Source organism: Monodelphis domestica, chromosome 1, assembly GCF_027887165.1.
Source record: "Monodelphis domestica isolate mMonDom1 chromosome 1, mMonDom1.pri, whole genome shotgun sequence".
NCBI classification, from domain to species: Eukaryota; Metazoa; Chordata; class Mammalia; order Didelphimorphia; family Didelphidae; genus Monodelphis; species Monodelphis domestica.
In genome coordinates, this window is record NC_077227.1 from 35,286,097 (window position 1) to 35,306,407 (window position 20,311).

A 20,311-nucleotide genomic window follows, 5' to 3' on the forward strand; every position below is an offset into this window, starting at 1 on the left:
TGTGTGTGTGTGTGTGTGTGTGTGTGTGTGTGTGTGTGTGTGTGTGTGTGTACCCACCCACAGAATGCAAAAGGATTCATGATCCTTTGGGGCACATCTGTCCAAGTCTTCTGCTGGCCAACATTTTGTCAGTCACTAGTTTGCTTAACTGTATCTCTATCTGAACCGATATATGTGTTTGAGAAAATCACACATTTCTTCAAAAGAATATTTAAAACTAGACTTTTCATAATTTGAACTTTTTCCTCCCAAATAAATGAACATTACTCTGTATTAAGATATACGTGTTGTGGGACCAGCTCATGGTTCCAGGAATTAACTGCAGATAATAACAATCTGAGGATCACCAGATTGGATGCCCTTGTTGTATAAAATGAGGAGAATACAGCCAAGATCGCTTACATGGGGCTGGATTTTGAGTTTTTAAGACCTGGGTTCAAAATCCATCTCCAAAACTCACTCAACCTTTTGAAGTCTCTGTTGCTTCCTCTGTAAAATGGCACTAACAATACTCACAAGGCTATCAGGGGCAAACAAGATACTGCAAAGAATATACTATAAAAATGTCGACTATTCTAATTTTTTAAGTCAAATTATCTCTCCCCTTCATCATGCTGCTGCTCCTTGGCAAAAAACATTGGGATCCTTCTTCCTTTGTCAATTCCCTGGGCTTTGCACTATGCAAAGATTCCCCAAAATGTCAGTCTAATCTCCATAAGACTTTTCTTTCCTCAGCAATGATTGATGTGTCTCCATCACGTCAAACTGCTTTCATCCATCCAATCCTTCCACTTTAATCAAGAGCTACAGCCAGAGTTACATGGATCAACTTGCTGCCTCTGACCATTTGATGGTCAAGTTCAGCCATTTTTAACTGTGGCCAAAGCCTCTTTCTGGTGAATCCTGGCCCCTCTGGTTATCAAAGTCAGGTAATTAATTTCCAGCGAAAAGATAACAATTGTAAGACCCCTCTCACAGCACCCCCCTCCCTGCATTGATCATAACTTTCTGAATTCAACTGAGAACAAACCAGAGAAGCCAAGCTTCTATGTGACTCAGGTCCTCTTCTTGTGCTTAAACAAAACCTTCCAATGATTTCTTAATCACTTTAAATTAAAAAGCATAAATGATGTCTATAAATAGTGATCCTAGGTTATGATTGTTGGCAGGATCATACCTCAGCAAGGGAATCTATATGAGAACTCCTTGGGCTATGGAAGGATGGGCAAATTTCCAAGGAAAAACTAAATATAATTCTCTATAGTAACTAATTATTGAAACTGCTTTTCCTAAGGCTATCCCAATTATTTATATCTCAAACATCAGTCCCTATGTGCTCTAAATCTAGAGACTACCTATAGGGAAGGGTAGGGGGTGCCTATTCATTTACAGCACTAGCTTCCAAGTTACTACAATTTTAATGTCAAATTCCAATGAAGAGAGGCAAACCAAGAACTTTCAGACATTTTAACAATCTAAATTAATTTTTGCTTATTTCTTTAGAATATACATTTTTGGTGAAAAAAAAAAGAGAGCATATATAGTTTGTTTATTTGTTTCAAATGTACATGGAAGCAATTTATCTGCTCAATCTTTTAAAGTAAATGCTTTTAAAAAAAAGAAAGAAAAGGCTCCAGTCTTCCTGAAAATGAAGGTGGCATGCCCCCTCATCAGAAACAATTGCAAAATCACTTTTCTCCCATCTTCACAAACAATGTTTTAACAATTTATTTTCTTTTCAAAATGAAATCTCTAAAGCTGAAGTGCTTATATATAAAGGAGAAAAATTAATCAATACATGGAATATAGCAAACTCAATCTTTATTAGGCAAGCATGAAGCATTTAAAAGCTCTAAACCTAGGGGGCAGTTAGGTAGCTCAGTGGATTGAGAGCCAGGGCTAGAGACGGGAGGTCCTAGGTTCAAATCTGGCCTCAGACACTTTCTAGCTGTGTGACCTTGGGCAAGTCACTTAACCCCCATTGCCTAGCCCTTACCACTCTTCTGCCTTGGAACCAATACACAGTATTGATTCCAAGACAGAAGGTAATGGTTTAAATAAAAAAATAAAATAAAAGCTCTAAACCTAGACAACTGTTATTCCAGGATGCTGGAATTACACAAGAAATTCTCAATAAATGCTGCTTTTTGACATGAGCCCTGGACTGGCAGCTGGACTCCCTGTCATTTACTGTGTGATCTTCTTGATCCCCAATTTCCTCATCTAGAAAGTAAGATAGACAGACCAGTACTCTGAGGGAACTCATAAGCTCTGTTACTTCACACAAATGTCTGCCTAGAGATTTGACTGGTACGTATTTTAGGAAAAACATAAAAAAAAAGTTGGAACACATCCAAAGGAAGGCAAACAAGATGATCAAAGGACTGAAAACCAGATTATATAATAAGAGATGAATTAGTAACTGAAAAGGCCTCCTTTTCCAGTCTGAAGAAGCATTTGAGGGGTCTAGGGATCATCAATTCAGAGTTGAAGGGAATCTCAGAGGTCATTAAGTTCAGTCCCCTCACTTTACAAATGAGGGATCTGAGACACAAGTGGCTGTCCTGTGGAAGAGATGAGATTTGCTTTGCTTGGGTCTTAGGAGGTAGTTGCAGTGGGTAGAGGCAACAGAGAAGGAGTCTGAAGCCTATCATGAGGATAAATGATGAAGGAATACCCAGTTGGAAGGGGAGGGGATAATGACTCACATATTTGGAAACTCAATGATTTCCTTGCTCATCACCCTCTGGCCTGGTGCCTTCTATGCCTTTAATTATCAATATCTACCACTCCAACCAGAAGCGTCTTCTAGTGTCACCCAAGGCACTGTGCCATCTTGGCATCTTGTTTCTGTACTATTCCCTATTCTCCAAGAATCCAAATCCTTCCCAGTCTTCAAAAGGCCTCTTCTCTGTGCTCCATCCCTGACCAACTTTCCACTTGGTTCTCATAGACTGCTCCTTCAATGCTCCCTTTATTGGATGCCCTTCCTCCAAGGAGCCTATAAGCACCCTGGAACCAACACTGGGTCTATAACTCTTTGTACCCTCCAGGGTGGCTTCCAGATTGTGAGTATCTAACACATGTTTATTGAATGAACACAATATTTTGGTATTTCTCAACCCAATTTAATTTCTCAATTAAATAATTGCCCTAGGACTGTTTGGTGAACCTATGGCATGTGTGCTAGAGGGGGCTGCTCCCTTCTCCCTCTCCACGCTTGCCTGAGGACATTTCTCCCATGACACACTCCTCTGCCCAGCAGCCCAATGGAAGCTCTTCCTCCCTTCTCCTGTCTGGGGTAAACCAGGGTAAACCACATCCAAGTTAGGGTTGTAGTTTGGGCACTCAGGTCTTTAAAAGGTTTGGCATCACTGCCCTAGAATCTTAGATCTAGTGCAGGAAGGAATGTTAAGGCATCTATACCAACTCCTTTATTTGACAAGAGAAGGTAGGAAGAAGCAGAACCAAACTTTTAAGTTCTCCAGGCTAGAGAAAACTAATTTTGTTCTATTAAACACTAATTCTGTGTCATCATAAGAACAACAAAAGGCTAAAAGAAATATTTTACTTTTCTAGTAAAACTGAAGCTTTTAACATTCTTATACCTCAGGGAACACCAATGTTGCCAGTCTTTCTTCAGATTTGTTTCCATCAACAGGTTCTTCCTTCCAAGTCCTAGTGTTTGTTTTAATAAAGAGCCAAATGACTGCTCTTCCCTTTGTTAGGTTCTCTGTAGCTTAGGGAAGAACTGCTTTAAAAGCCAATCACCAAGTAGAGAAGAGAGGGAAGGTTACGTGTGTGTGCTCAGTTCAGGGATGCTGTGGCAAACAACCCAGATTAGAAAAGAAAATGGTGGAATTTATCCTCTGGAAGAATGAGAAGTCAACAGAGAGCTACTAAAGGGAGACCCAGAAGAAAATCTCCAGTGACCTGGGGGACAGACCTTTTATAAAGGATGGTCCCATGGGGCTGGGTTCTGTGTAGCAGGAAGGTCTACCCACAGGCACTGACCTAAAAAGGGGAAAATGACTAACATTTTCCCATCCCCACAAAGACATGTTAAGATAAAATGAACTTAAAGGAGTGGTTTGAGTTAAATGAAAAAGGATGTACTTCTGGAAAGAAAGATAGTGGATGGAGCTATAGATCTCTTTTATACTTGATGCAGGAAGGCCACTCCCTATCTTAGAACAGATCCTGGTGGTAAATAAAGCAAAGACTAAGGATGAAGAGGGCATTCTAGTTTCACAACTGATACACATCAAGGTTTTTGTGACTTTGGACAAGTCCCTTAACATCAACCTCAATATCTCCTTCTGTAAAATTATTGATGCATTCAGCACTACTGCCCTTTGTAAGGATTAAATGTATAAACCACTTTTTAAAAAAAAAATAAACCCTTACCTTCCGTCTTGGAGTCAATACTGTGTATTGGCTCCGAGGCAGAAGAGTGGTAAGGGTTAAGCAATGGGGGTTAAGTGACTTGCCCAGGGTCACACACCTGGGAAGTGTCTGAGGCCAGATTTGAACCTAGGACCTCCTGTCTCTAGGCCTGGCTCTCAATCCACTGAGCCACCCAGCTGCCCCCTGTAAACCACTTTCTAAATCATTATGACATGACAAAGCTTAACAGGTCTAAAATTCACTTCTTTCCCATTTTTCTCAGTGAAAAGAGTCCCCTACATTCCCTCAGGTTCACAATTCTGATCCACTCTTTACCTTCCTGTTCAATTTCTGGCTCATCATTCCCCTTGGCCCATTTTACACACCACCTTGTCCTATGACCTTTGCCTGGATCACTGTGCAGGCCATCTACCTGGTCTTCCTCATCCCACTCTCCAGGCCTTCAGTTCATTCTATACACTGGGGCCAGATGAACTGCCCTAAAGAACAGATCAAATCATGTCCCTCAGCCTCCAAAGAAATTTATATCAACTTTCCCAAACCCATTCCACCTTCTCCCCTTCTCACCTGGAATGTCTTCACTGATCTCTTTGTCCACCTGCTATCATCTACTGGTTTTTCCAAGGCCCAATGTGGGTACCTCAATCTCTTCCTGCCATCCCCAGTCTATCTGCATTACGATTCCCCCCTCCCAACTTAATGATATTTAGTTCTTGAGATTTTAACTTGAACCATATTGCATTGTATGTACCACCATCCCAACAAGACTGTAATCTCCCAAGGACAAGGCCTATGTATTTTTCATGTTTTTATCTTTGCTTGAGCATAGTGTGAGTATAGCACAGGTAGCCTCTGAACAAATGTTTGCTTATTTTTTAAAATAATTTTTGTATACCTTTGGCTTTTACATTGCCTAAATTCCCCCTTATATTCCCATCCCACCCCCACCTCAGAAAGCCAAGACAAGTGCTTATTAAATGAATAAATAACCTGTGAAGAAAATCAAATATATGGAAAAGGTTTAGGCTGATTAATATTTTTGATAACTTATTCTTTATCAAGTAAAAAAAATACTTTGCACATGCCACTTCCTTCCTTCCCCCTATTCTATTAATAGTGACATTACATTAGGCTTTGGCTGTCTCACTCCCAGAGATCCCTCAATCTCTGTGAGACACCCAGTGCAGAGGTGTCTGTGCTGTGATCGTAGCACTTCGTGGAAGAATTGTCTGATGTCACAGGGAAGCTCTTTGATACTATTAAAAGCTCTTGTCTGGAGATTTAAACTTGAAGGGAGGATTATTTATATTCTTAAGAATACTAACTCAGAACTCAATTCACAAAGTAAGGATCATAAGGAATTTTTTTAAAAAGAATTGAGTGAAAACAAAAGAACAAAATGTTTAAAGATACAAGTTTTCTACCCCATATTCAGACAAAGCTCATGATACTAACTTGTTTAATGTAGACAGAAATCGTTATGAAGCAAAATGTCTATGTGTGCAGTTGTGTGTGTGTGTGTGCACGCACGCACACACACACACGTCCCCTCCCTCCCCTTCTCTGTGTATTTGTGTCAATGAATGTTTTCTGGTAGTCCATACTCACACTCAGATGGTCTTGCCTTTGATTCTTCCTGATTCTCTCCAATGTCGCCAGATTCTCTTTCTCAATGCCTTCATCTTCAGACTTCTTTCCATCGATGGGCTCTTCTTCCTTCATGTCATAGTGATCTAAGTCTTCTATATCCTTTAAGGAGATCGGAAAGATTAGCTTATTCAAGGTGTTTTTAGGTTCAATACACTTAAGAGAAATAGCAAAGAGCAGACGCCTTAATTTTAGGCTCCCCCCCCCCCCAACCATGATAATTTCATCAATTTTAACTTCACACTAGAATGCCTTGTTTTCATTTCAGCTCCACTCTGACCCTCTTCTACCTCTTTTTACAAAGAAAAAATAAGACGATGGTGCTTTGGGGGAAAAAAAGATAGTATATATTTGCATTAAAACACAATAGTAGCAAAACAAACAAAAAACTCCAAACCCACGTCTTTCAACTCTAAGATTAAAAAGGACAAAAAGAATATGATGTCACAAGTAGAGAGCTGGCCTGGAAGCCATGAGGTCTTGGATTCAAGTTGTGCTTCTGACACACTCTGACCCTTATGATCCTGGACAAACAAGGCAAGCCTCTGTACAAGGCCCAGTGCTCTGGGAAGCTCCCTACAGCCCCACTGTCCTGAGTCCCAAGAGAATTCCCCGCACTGAGGCAGACCTGGGTCCAGTCCCTAACTCTACCAAAGGCATCTTCATCCCAAGCAGGCTTCTCCACATTCTCAATATATATCCAGGCTGTTCTCGGCTCCATCAAGTGATCCCTTTCCAATTACTTTCGTCTGACCCCTGGCCTGACAGCCCAGCCCCCTGTGTTTCCTCACCCGCTGCCCAGTCTAACTAGGTCAATGGCATTTCCTTCTCACAAGATAGCAGGGACTTCCATGTCCTTCTTCATCTACTGTTCATCAGCACTTGGGATCTTCATTTCTCTCCAGTTCTCTTCTTCCTTCCTGTTAACTAGTTCAGATGACCAATCCTCACTAAACACTCTGTGGTGGAGTGACAGATAACCCCCACAGCCCAGCCTTTACCAGACTGCTCTCACTCTCTGCATGTACCTTTAAAGATGTCTCAACACCATCACTCTCAATATACTGAAAACTGTATTTTTTCATCTCAAAATGGGTTCTCCTTCTCAACTCCCCCATTTCCTTCAGTGGAACCATGTCTACTAAGCTGAAAACTTTGAAATTGAATGAAGAGTAAGGGAGAATCAAAGATGGCACCAACCACCAAACCCACTCTTCTTTTGGCATGCTGAACAGTCATTTCCTTTGTCTTCGCAACACCATCATCTTAGTCCCTCATGCTTCACTACTGCAATCTTTTCCTAAATGATTTCCTTATCTCTAGCCTCCTCTACTTCCAATCTATTTGGCAGACCAACACACAAGGATTCTTCCTAAGACATCATTTTCAGTACAGCATCCCCTGGCTTAAGAGTGTCCCCATTACAAAAAGACTTGTACAAAAATATTCATAGCTGCGCTCTTTGTGGTGGCCAAAAATTGGAAAACGAGGGGATGCCCCTCAATTGGGGAATGGATGAACAAATTGTGGTATATGGTGGTGATGGAATACTATTGTGCTCAAAGGAATAATAAAGTGGAGGAATTCCATGGAGACTGGAACGACCTCCAGGAAGTGATGCAGAGCGAGAGGAGCAGAACCAGGAGAACATTGTACACAGAGACTAATACACTGTGGTATAATAGAACGTAATGGACTTCTCCATTAGTGGCGGTGTAATGTCCCTGAACAATTTGCAGGGATCCAGGAGAAAAAAAAAACACTATCCATAAGCAGAGGACAAACTGAGGGAGTAGAAACACCGAGGAAAAGCAACTGCCTGTCTACAATGGCTGAGGGGACATGACAGAGGAGAGACTCTAAACGAACACTCTAATGCAAATACTAACAACATGGCAATGAGTTCGAATCAAGAACACATGTGATACCCAGTGGAATCACGCGTCGGCTACAGGGGGTGGGAGGGAGGAAAAGAAAATGATCTTTGTCTTTAATGAATAATGCATGGAAATGATCAAATAAAATACTATAAAATAAAAAAAAAAAGAGTGTCCCCATTACCCATTAGACCAAGATGAAATTCCTCAGATAGGGATATGAGGTTTTTTGTCACCTTAGCCAGTAAACATGGATTTATAAAGCACCTACTATGTGGCAAGCACTGTACTAAGTGCTGGAGATACAAAGAAAGGGAAGAAATAGAACCTGTTCTCAGGGAGCTACCAATCTAATAGGAGAGACAAAATGTAAATAATTGTGTCTAAACAAGATACACACAGGACAAACAGGGTATGAATCTCAGAGGAAAGGCCCTGAGCCTGAGGGGTGGGGGTGGTGGTGGGGGAGAGGGAGGGAGAAAGAAAAGGAGGAGAGGAAGGGCAGAAAGGGAAAAGAAGAGAGGACAGAGAGGGAGAGGGATTAACCAAGCCTGTAGGTATGAGTGAATGGGAGGGTGGTGGCATCCTCCAGAGTAAAAAGAAAGTTGGGGGGTGGGGGGGAGATTAGGTGAGAAGAAAATGAGTTCAGTTGTGGACACCTGAGTTTAAGGGTTTAAGAGATCTATGGTATATGTAGTTAGAGATGTGAAATTGGAAGTCACAGAGAGGTTAAGATTAGAGTAGTAGATCTGAAAATGATCAGCATGGAGATAATAGATTCCATGAGAACTGATGAGATGCTAAATGAAGGAAAAGGGCCCAGGAGAGTCTTGAGGGACACCCAGGGAGAGTGACAATGACCTAGATGAAGATCCAACAAAAGAAACTTTGAAGGAACACTCAAGCAAGCAGGCAGGGAAATTGATAAAAAGGAGAGTATCACAGAGAAGAGGGTGACTGACAGGGTCAAGGGCTGCAGAGTGATCAAGAAGGATGTGGACTGAGAAAAAGCCATTATACTGGCAAAGAAGAAACCATCAGCATATGAAAGCATATTCCTGTGCTGGAAGGATGATGAAGAACTGGTTCCAAGAGAACACTGTACACAGTGACGAAATGGTAAAACTAACCGCCTGTAAGAGATTTCATACCCATAAACATGAGGGGGATATAAATAATGCAGAAATGTTTTGTATTACTTCATATATGTATAATTATGTATAATGCAATTCTTTCTCAATGGTGATGGAGGGAATAAAGGGAGTGAGAAAATCTGGAGCTAAAAACAAAGAGAAAATTTTAAAGAGAAAAGTCAATAGTAACTTTGGAAAGAGTAGTTTTAACTGAATAAGACTGGAAGTCAGTGCAAAGAGCTAAAAAGAAGGGGAAAAATGGAAGCACCTACTGTACACAAAAGCAAGCAGAGAGGGATGTTTCAAAAGGAAGGTGCTTTTATTGTCTCCATTATACAGAGGAGGAAATTCAAGCAGAGATTTAAATAATTTGCCCAGTCACCTAGCTATCAAATAAGGCTGAGGCTAAATTTGAATTCAGGACTTCCTGACTCCAGGTCCAACATTCTATGTACTGTGCTGCCACCTAGCTGCCAATATTGGAGAATGATTACTCTTAGTTGATCAGAACAGGTTAAAGGAACATTTACATGTTTAAACATAGCAGATACAGATATTTACTAATTTGATAATTAACAAAATGATGCTCTTCATCCATAAAATACATACTTCACCCATATCTTCTTCTTCCTCTTCTTCTGAAGTAACTTCTTCTGCGGTCCCATTCTGCAGTACAGAAAGATATTTAATGATTGTGGCATCCTCCCAGTCTAGCCTGAGCACCAGGAAGATTAGATATTGTTTCTGATACAGATAAAGAACAACATGGTCTCAGACTGTATTGAAAATAAGCTGATGATATAAATTTCATTAGTTTTCAGAGTCCAACTTTGATTACTAATATATAGTTAGCCAGCTTTTACAAAACACTATTACCTTCAGCATAATAATATTAGACCACTTTGGAATAAACCATTTTAAAAAACTATTCAAATTTTTTAAACCAACATAGCTGCCAGAAAAACCCTAGCCTGCTGCTGCCTCTCCTTTCCCTTAACTCCAGAAAGGTTCCATTCATGTATAGATCTAATGGTTCTATTAAAAGAACCCCAAATCACAAAACTGTCTCCCAACCACTAATTCTTTAAGATGTTCTAATTTTTCTAATGTGTAAAGACTAAAATCTTGTTACAATTTTTTCAGTGCTTTAAATTAAATTCAACAGGGTGTCCCTGCTAGTTACATTTATATCATGGTGATGTCTTCACAAAACTACTTCATTCCCATTTGAATCTTTTCTTATGCTGCATATTATGTTTAGTTTATAGAGCTTTTTTTCCTCAATTGCAAATGTCCTAACAGTTTTGAAGAAGGGAGGATGCTCAGCTGGCTCTCTATTATCTTGCCTGTGTCATTTTATAGGAGTAAAAGTTTGGGTCCCAGAAGACTTAGCTGATTTACCAAAGCTAGTTAATTCAAGGAATGAACATATTAAACAAATCAAGACCGATACTCCTAATGAGAGATAACTGTAATATTCTCTACAAATTCATGCTATTTACATAAGCCTGGCTCAGAATGAATGAATTTTGGTGAACTGGTGAAAATGAAACATTCCCTCCAGACACATTAGAATCCAGGTTCTAAGAGATTTAGACAACATTGAGGGAAAAAATGCTAATTTGCCAGCTACTCAGAAGAGGATTTTCCTATGCCTGAAAAATTCAAGACTGCAAAAATGTATGGAGATTTTGACTGAGGATCAGAATCTAGATAACAACTCCATCATTATGCCAGAAAAGGATTATTTTTCAGCACTTATATATAGCAGTAACAAAATCCAGGAGGAAATAACAGAAAGGAAAATCCCATTCAAATAACTACAAAATATATATAGGCAAGGCAGTCTCCTCCCTAGACATACTTAAGCCTTATATAAACACGAGCTTGCTGAAGAGATCAATGTGTTTTATTTTCAATCCTGAGCACTAAATGAACTGGAAATTTACCTGACCCGCAGGTAGCGGTTGGTCAAGCATCTCAACATCAGGATGCTGAGGGAGGTTGTACAATCTGCAGAGATCACATATTAACCGCTTCAGCTGCTGAAGAAGCTGTGAAAACATTTTGACAAATTAATGTTAATGTTAAAATTTGGGGGGGGAAACTCTGAAAAAATTTATGTCAATCCTTTTACTGATATAAAAAACCTAACAGTACTTAAATACAAATCTTTCTGTTCCATCACTAATATGACAGGCCTAACATTTTTCAATTTCTGCTAATAGCTTTATCAAAGAAAATTATCTTTAATAGTATTTGAGACTATGCACTAAATTATGTAGAGAAAAGGTGGGGAAAAGAGAAGAAGAAATTAAAAAAAAAATCTCTAGCCCAAAAGGTCATGCTTAGCCTTCTTTGTGTCCTAGTGAAAGCAACCTGGCAAAGGCTATAGACTTTCTTCTCAGAATCATGTTTTTAAATGCATGAAGTACAAAGGATTAAAAAGGAAACCAATTACATGGAAATGAAGATTTTTTCCCCCTCATCCAAATTCCCAGACCCGACCCCCCAGTTTCAATCCCTACTCTAGGTATCTCCTAGTTATAACTTCTGATTTTTTCCCTTTAAAAAATATCAGTCTATAGTATATTACTGCAACATTGAGATGTATACAGTGCTTTATGACAATAAAATGGAAACATTTATCTGTTTTAACAAATTACTAAAAGACTATTTACACTTTTATTATGAAAATTGTAGGGACATATTTTATTCCAACATATCCCAGACCCACCCAGCAGGCTTATCATCTTAGCTGACATGGCTGCCTCATGATTCACATCATGCCTTCACTGTGGGTGGGCAACACCTTGCCAGGGAGCTCTGGGCAACCTCATCTGCTTCTGTGGGCTGTGCAGAAGCTGCCCCATCCAGAGCTCTAGGCACCTGCTTCAGGCTGGCTGTCTTAGAAGCAGCTCAAATTCAACCACTCCAAGACTGAACTCAAAATGTTGACTCCCAAACCCAGGCCTGAGGCCTGAGGCCTGCAGCAATTCATGCTGTCTTCCCTGAGGGTTGATCAGGGACCGAACAGTAGCCATTCTACCTCTTGCCAACACCCCCCCCCCAACTCTCATGAGCTCTTCCTGGTCTCCCTGCCTCAGCTCACTTCTCCAATCTATCCTCTCCTCAGGGCTCCGGCTGGCCTTCCAGTCTTCTCATCTATGTCCACCTTCTCGTGTCTGACCTGGAAGCTGCCCCCATCACCTGTTGACTCTAAGATCACCTTTCCCAAGAAGCCTCCCCCCACGGCCCTTGTAGAGATCTTGTACATGTTCCGATTTCCTTCTCCAAAGGACACTGACTCCTTGGCCCGGACATGTGTGTGCGTGAATCTTTGTGTTATTTGACTGAACAGAGAAAAACCAGTCTGACTGAGAATCCTGCAGCGTACGCTGCACCCCCCAGCTTTGTTGCCAGTGGAAAGGTTTGCTCGGGGACAAGGCCGTTGTGATGGTGCAGACTCTCCTGGTTCTACTTTAAATAAAAGTATTTTTTTAACCCTGACCGGTCTTGGAATTGATTCCATCAGTTCCGAGGCAGAAGTGCGGTAAGGGTTAGGCAAAAGGAGCCGAGTGACTTGCCCAGGGTCGCTCAGCTAGGAAGTGTCTGGGGCCAGATGGGCACCCAGGCCTCCTGCCTCCAGGCCTGGCCCTTATCCACTACTCCTGAGAATCCCAGGGGGAGCGCTCTCAATGATAGCTTTTACAAATCCACGTTTTCATCCACCAGACATTCGTCAAGGCAGGCCCACTTTCATTTGGTCTCCCCGTGTGCGAGCCAAGTCAAACGCCCAAGGCTTCTGACCGCTGAGTCTATAACGTGACGGATCATGCAATCGCTGGAGAAGGCATGGGCGGTCAGTGGGCTTCGGAAGGAAGGGGCAGAGCCTGAGAACGTGAAGCAGAGGGGGTCCGAGAGGGGTCCCTCCACCCCCGTGGTATGAGAAGGAGCCAGCCGTGAGGCCAGAAGCCCACTGGACAGGCACGTCTAAGGCTAAGGAAAGGCCGGCCGTGCCCCCGCCACTGCAACTCTCAGCACGGAGAAAGCAGCACGTGCTGCAGGACAAATAGAGACGCCAAGTTTGGGTTCTCACCAGGGTGTTGCTCTTTTTAATGTCTTCAAGACGTTCCAGAACTGATGCCAAATTGGGGTCATCCGATTCCACAAACCATATTGGTGATGAAGACGGATAGGATTCCTAGAACAGAAAGATGGCAGTTAATACCGAGGCTACGGCGCGCTCCCCGTCCTCGGGGCCCAGGCGGCTTCCTCTTCCCCAACCCCACTGAACCCCAAGGCCCAGCTCGGGCCTCGAGCACTCTGCAGAAAGCCTGCCACAGAGCGAGCGGACTCCACGTGGCCAGGAACAAGAACTCTTCTCCTCAGCTGACACCGAAGGGGACGTTTCATCGTCCATCGGCCTTTTCAAACCAAAGGAAGATGCAGCCCCAGAACGGTGTTTAGGGCAGCGGCCAAAGCCCGGTGGAAGGGCACGTCTAGGCACAGGGGCCATCATAGCCAAACAGCCCATCTCAGTCACCACAGTCTTCCCAGCTCTGAAACGGCTTCCTGACGCTGGGGCTTTCCCAACTAGGCAGAATTCTCAAGATTCCCAAGAAGAGGTGCTGGGCCACACCAACATTGTTTAAAACACAAGAACGAACCTGCCATAGACTTAATATTACTGTGCTGCTTGTCATCTTTTAGATCTTGAGAAAAGCCTACTCAAAAATTATTTCTTAAAGTTAGGGGTATATTTTTGGCAGTTTTTAACCACTTACCCCAGATACAGAAATGTGATGATAATGACCTCCCGTATTCAATAATCTTTTAGAAAACAAGATATTAATAAGATATTTCATCTTGCATTTTCCTTGGGAGGAAAAAACAAATCCTGATAATCTCTGTGTTCTCCCAATCCCAAAACCATTTATCCATTCTACTTAAACTTTGAGGAAAGCTGTAGCTTTTTGAAAGTGACCCATCAACTTTTAAGCAAAACAAACATTAACAGAAGGACTTTTTGATAGTACCTTGGTTAAGAACTGGAAATAGTCCCTGAATCTAATAACGAATGAATGTAAGCCAAGCTGAAGAAACCAATGAAAGGAGCTCCTGGATGAGGGAGATTTCCCCCTAAGTGGCATAGAAACTCTCTAAAACTTGGCATCAATGATGGCTACAACAACATAAATGGAAAGACTTGGGGATGGGGGGAGAGACCAAAGGTTATCCAAGTATAATGACCAAGCTGAGCCAGTCTGAGTAGGAGCCAGTCCCCTGCAGCCTTCCTACCAGAGGAAGGTGGCATTGGAGTGTGTAACCCTGCACACATGCACGGTTAGACTCTGCCAGATATGTTGGTGAACAGCTTCCGAGTCCCCTTCTCTCTGGGGGTCAAGGAAGAAGAGAGATAAGTTGGGAAGTGAAGGGCAACCCATCAACAAGCATTTATGTGCCAGGCACTGGGCTGGGTGCTGGGGATACAACAGGGGCCAAACCCAACCAAACCCAAAACAATCCTGGCTCTCAAGGAGCTCACATTTTAATGATGAAGACAATATGCAAATAACTACTAAGACAAAAGATATATACAGTGCAAATGGAAGGGGATTTTAGAGTGAAGAAGCCAAGACTAGCTATTTAAAGACACATATTTATTTTTAAAAATAGATGCTATGGGGTAAGATTAACATTCATCTCAGGGAATGCCTATTACATTTAGGTTTGACCCTATATAGTTATTCTTGGGAAATAAAATTTGAACTACAGGTAGCTGATTTCATATAACAAATTTTGTCATAACCAAACAGCTTCTTGTTTAATGTACCCCCATGACATTTTACAATAAAGCCAACTTCATCTAGCCCTGGAAGGAAGGTCAGAAATTTGTGGAATTTAAGGAAAAAAGGAATCATATGGCATTTGAATCTCATCAAGGATGACACACACCATTTATCTTAAACAAAGATGGCCAGACGATGCATGGGATAGTTATCAGCCTCATTTCCAAATCCTTCAACCCTGTAACTCACACAATGGCACAACTCTTTTGACAGAACATAATAAAAATAAATTATGTCTTCTTGAGACCTATTTCCTCAATTTGTGATAACAATTCTGAATACTGCAGTATTATATTTTTTAAATTACATTAACCAAGTCCAGGTACCCAGGGTATAAAAATGGCAAATACTGGTGAGCTTCTGCAGAGTAAAACAGAATGTATGTTATTCTTCTGAACTGGAGGCAGTTCAAACCATATGAAAAGAATTCACAGCAAGAAGGGAAGACCAGATGCTATCTTTCTTAAGTATAATACTGTGTATGTCAAGGTTCTATTTTAATCATTTTTATTCCAAAGGGTGTTGTTAGTACTAGTAACAAGGGCACACTGATAGCATTTTAAGGTTTGCAAAAAGTACTTTAGAAATATTGTCTAAAGTAATGGGATCCTCAAAACAACGCTGAGGAAGGTGCCAATATTATCTCCATTTTACAGATGAGTAAACTAAGGTTCTGAGAGGCTAAATAATTTGCCCAAGAGCCCACTGCTAATGAATGTCCATCAGTCTTTTAAAGTGATTCCCTTGTTACATTGTGGGGCAGTCAAATTCCCTCTTGACTCCACATACTATGGCACAAATGTTGATGGTCTTGGTCATGACTGAAGAAGTTATTAAATTCCTAACAAAAGTCACAGAGGCAAATGAGACAACCCTTCAAGGGTATGTGTGTTGAGTTCCCAGCAATAGAAGGCTAGTTGCTTTTCTGGCCACTTCATTGGACTGCCTAAAGTCCTTTACAGATCTAAAGTAATGCATGGATAACTACAGAAGTCTACTATGCTTTTCTAGCTCAAGTGTATCCCCATATTCTATCTATGTAAGAAGGGAACCTGGTCACACATCAAAAAGTGTAAAGCAGCATGGCAGAAATTAAATTGAGAACAATATACAATATATCATACACCTCAGTTAAGTTCCAAATGAATATACTTAACTATAAAAACTCATATCATTACAAATTAGAGGTCCAAAGAAGGAGATACTTTTCACAACTTTGAAGGAAAAGAGCTCTTGTCTAAACAAGGATTAGAGAATCAGAAAAGAGAAAACAGACAATTCTAAGTACATAAAATTGACTTTTTTGCATAAACAAAATCAATGCAATTAAAATTTAAAATGGGAAACCCTCTTTGTAGCAAGATTCTGATAAACACTGAACTGACTCAAATACATAAAAGCCAATCCTTATAGTCTTTCAACCAAGAAAAAAACAAGGTATCAACAACCATATGAAAAAATGTGCCAGAAGAGTCATAAGAGTCTCAACAAATTAAAACAACTATAAGGTTCCACCTTATACCCATCAGGCTGGCAAACATGATGAAAAAGGAAAAGGGCAGTTGCTGGAGGGGATGTGAGAGACAAGAATACTAATGTATTGTTAGAGCTTTAAACTGGTCCAGCCACCAGCCAATCTGATATGTAATTTGGAACTATGCTCCAAAAATCATTGAACCGCATATGCTCTGATCCAGCAATGCCATTACTATGCTAATATACTCCAAAGAGATCAAGGAAAGAGGGAGAAAGGATCCTTGTATACAAAACTACTCAAGGCAATATTTTTTGCTTTGGCAAAGATCTGGAGACTAAAGAATGCTTATCACCTGAGAAAAGGATAAACAAATTATGACATCAGAATGTAATGGAAAGGTATTACAGGTTAAGAAAGGAAGAGAACAGATTTAGACAAAGTTGGAAATACTTGTATGAACTGATGCAGAATGACTGAACAGAACTAACTAAGAGAATAATTTATACATTAACCATAGTGCTGGAAAGAAAACAACTTTTCAGTACTTAAAAACTCTAATCTCTGAAATGACCAACCAGGATTCCAGCTGGATGACAAAGCATGCTTCCTACCTCTTCATAGAAATAAACTAGAGAAACAGAATAAGACATTTTTCATACATGGCCAGTGTGTGGATTTGCTTGGCTTGACTCATTCATTAAGAGAGGGATTATAACATTAGGAATAGAGGAGAAATGTATTAGTGATAGCAATGCCAAAAACAAAGTGTTGAAACAGTCTAAAAAAACGCACAAAAGGGAACAAAAGTTCTGAGGGACTTAACTAGACATAAACGAACCAACTTTAGAACTAGTGTTGAATTTATTATATAATTTTAAAAAACCAAGCTCCATACAGTAAGAATCTATTCTATCTATTGATATTTGTCAAGTTCAGAACAATAAAGAATTAAAATGTAAGTCTTGAAAAATATTTAAAAGATGCCTCCTTTCCCCACTATTATCTGACACAATTCTAGAAAAGCCAGAGACAACAAGTCAATGAGACAAAGCTATCTCAATTTGGTGATGACATGATGGCTTACTCAGAAAATCTCAGAGTATGAGGAAAGAAATGGAAGCAATTAATTAGCTTGGGTAAAGTAGCAGGATCAAGGTTAACTCCTCAAAACTCATCAGTATGTCTATGAAGCAAAACCAGAATCTAATAGAAAATAATAAAAAGAGAAATCTCATTCAATTAACTACAAAATACATAAAACAACGTATCTAGTACTCAATTTACCAAAAACAACTTAAAGAATAAAATAAAATTAAACAAAAAGAATAAAACAAAATTGCACAACACTTAAATAGAAAACAACTTAATTGAAGGATACTCTTTACCTGTGGTGAGGTTGTGCTAATACAATTTAAATGATACAACCTAAATTAATTTACAAATTTAGTGCTATTCTCTACTACCAAGGAGCATATTGTATTTATAGAGCTAGCCAAAAATAATAACAAAATTAATTGGGAGGAACAAAAGATCCAGAATCTCAAGGAACATATATCTAGTCCTTCTAAGTCATCTAGTCTATCCTCCTTCACTTTATAGATTAGAAAAACTGGAAGGGCAGTTACTCATGTTCACATAAGTGGCAAACATCAAGACAAGGAGGATTGGATCCAAGGTCTTTGGATTCCAAAGACAGTTCTCTTTACATCGTACCATATTACCCCGTTGGCTATTAAAGTTCATCTAGCAAACTCAGTTCCAACTTTAAGACCCAGATCACACAGTAACTTGAATGTAAATGCAAACTACTTAAGGAAGATGAGAAGCTAGATGAGAACACAGGGTTAAGTGTTCTGATCAATCAGCACCAGAATGCCCTAATCTAGGACAATTTCAAAACTAAAAATAACTACAAGTAGAAGTCTGAATTTAGGAAGTGGGGGGGGGGGGCAAAGATTGCCAAGAGCTATACAAGAACACATTCACCCAAAAAGAACAAAAAAAAGAAAAAGAAAAAAAGGAAATTAAGCTACTATGAGAATAAACAATCTTTCCTTCAATCTCTCAGAGCTTTAAATTAATCTTAACATAAAAATATATTCATGTCAATTCCATCAATTTGCCTCTTAAGTGAATAAGCACTAAATGCTTCTTATAAAAAATGATAAACTATTTGGTACTGGTTAAGAGACAGAAGAAAGATCAGTGGAATTGACTTGGGGAAAATATAAACTTGACAAGACAGTGTATGAAAAACCTGAAGAGCCCAGCTTTGGGGACAAAAATCCAATATTTGGCAAAAACTGCTGGGAAAATTGGAAAACTGTATGGGAGAGATTAGGTTAGGTCAACATCTCAAACCCTACACCAAGATAAATTCAGGATGGGTGAATGACTTAAATATAAAGAATGAAAACTATAAGTAAATCAGGTGAACACAGAATAGTATATTTGTCAAATCTATGGGAAGGGAAAGATTTTAAGACCAAGCAAAAGTTAGAAAAAATTACAAAATATAAAATAAATAATTTTGATTACACTAAATTAAAAAGGTTTTGTACAAACAAAACCAAATGCAACTAAAATTAGAAGGGAAGAAACAAATTGGGGAAAAAAATCTTCATAACAAAAACCTGATAAAGTTCTAATTACTCATACTTATAAGGAACTAAATCAATTCTACAAAAAATCAAGCCATTCCAATTAATAAATGGGCAAGGGACATGAATAGGCAATTTTCAGATAAAGAAATCAAAACTATCAATAAGCACATGAAAAAGTGTTCTAAATCTCTTATAATCAGAGAAATACAAATCAAAATAACTGAGGTACCATCTCAAACCTAACAGATTAGCTAACATGACAGCAAACGAAAGCAATAAATGTTGGAGGGAATGTGGAAAAATTGGGACACTAATGCATTGCTGGTGGAATTGTGAATTGATCCAACCATTTGGGAAGACAATTTGGAACAATGCCCAAAGGGCGCTAAAAAATTGCCTGCCTTTTGATCCAGCCATAGCACTGCTGGGTTTGTACCCCAAAAGCATAAGGAAAAAGACTTGTACAAGAATATTCATAGCTGCACTCTTTGTGGTAGCAAAAAACTGGAAAATGAGGGGATGCATTTGGATTGGGGAATGGCTGAACAAATTGTGGTATCTGTTGGTGATGGAATACTATTGTGCTCAAAGGAATAATGAACTGGAGGAATTCCATGGAAACTGGAAGGACCTCCAGGAATTGATGCAGAGTGAGAGGAGCAGAACCAGGAGGACACTGTACACATAGACGGATACACTGTGGTACAATTGAATGTAATAGACTTCTCTACTAGTAGCAATGCAATGATCTGGGACAATCCTGAGGGACTTATGAGAAAGAACACTAGCCACATCCAGAGAAAGCACTGTGGGAATAGAAACATAGAAGAAAAACAACTTTTTGATCACATGGTTTGATAGGGATATGATTGGGGATATAGACTCTAAGTGATCACCCTAATACAAATATCAATAATATGGAAATAGGTCTTGATCAAAGATATATGTAAACCCAGTGAGAACATGAATCATGCATGGACATCATGGAAAAATATTCTAAGTCAATTAAATAAAAAATTTCAATTCTAAAAAAAATAAAAAATAAACTAAGTTTCCATATACTGCTATAGACAAATATTCTTTTCATTTGAAGAACTCCATTAGCGAGCACATCATTTAGCTGGGATTTAGACATGTTACAAGAGAGAACATCATTCATTCCCAGCCTCCCCTCTGGAACATTTTTCTTTTTTGTTTCTTTTCTTCTTCTTAAAACCCTTCCAGTTTAGAATCAAAACTATATATGGGCTCCAAAGCAGAAGAGGGGTAAGGGCTAGGGACTTGCCCAGGGTCATGCAGTTGGAAAGTATTTGAG

The 20,311-nt window shown here is 39.8% G+C and overlaps 1 protein-coding gene across 2 annotated transcripts in view; it reads right to left on the reverse strand.

Moving 5' to 3' along the window:
- Nucleotides 1–20,311, reverse strand: part of UBE2Q2 (ubiquitin conjugating enzyme E2 Q2) — a 74,538-nt gene that overhangs the window by 31,151 nt on the left and 23,076 nt on the right. For both annotated transcript variants that reach the window (XM_056796994.1, XM_056796985.1), the window contains exons 2-5: nucleotides 13,164–13,268; nucleotides 11,014–11,118; nucleotides 9,674–9,730; nucleotides 6,016–6,156 (exon numbers count right to left, since the gene is read on the reverse strand). In XM_056796994.1, coding sequence (XP_056652972.1) covers nucleotides 6,016–6,156; nucleotides 9,674–9,730; nucleotides 11,014–11,118; nucleotides 13,164–13,268 — 408 coding nt within the window. The remainder of the gene's footprint in view (nucleotides 1–6,015; nucleotides 6,157–9,673; nucleotides 9,731–11,013; nucleotides 11,119–13,163; nucleotides 13,269–20,311) is intronic.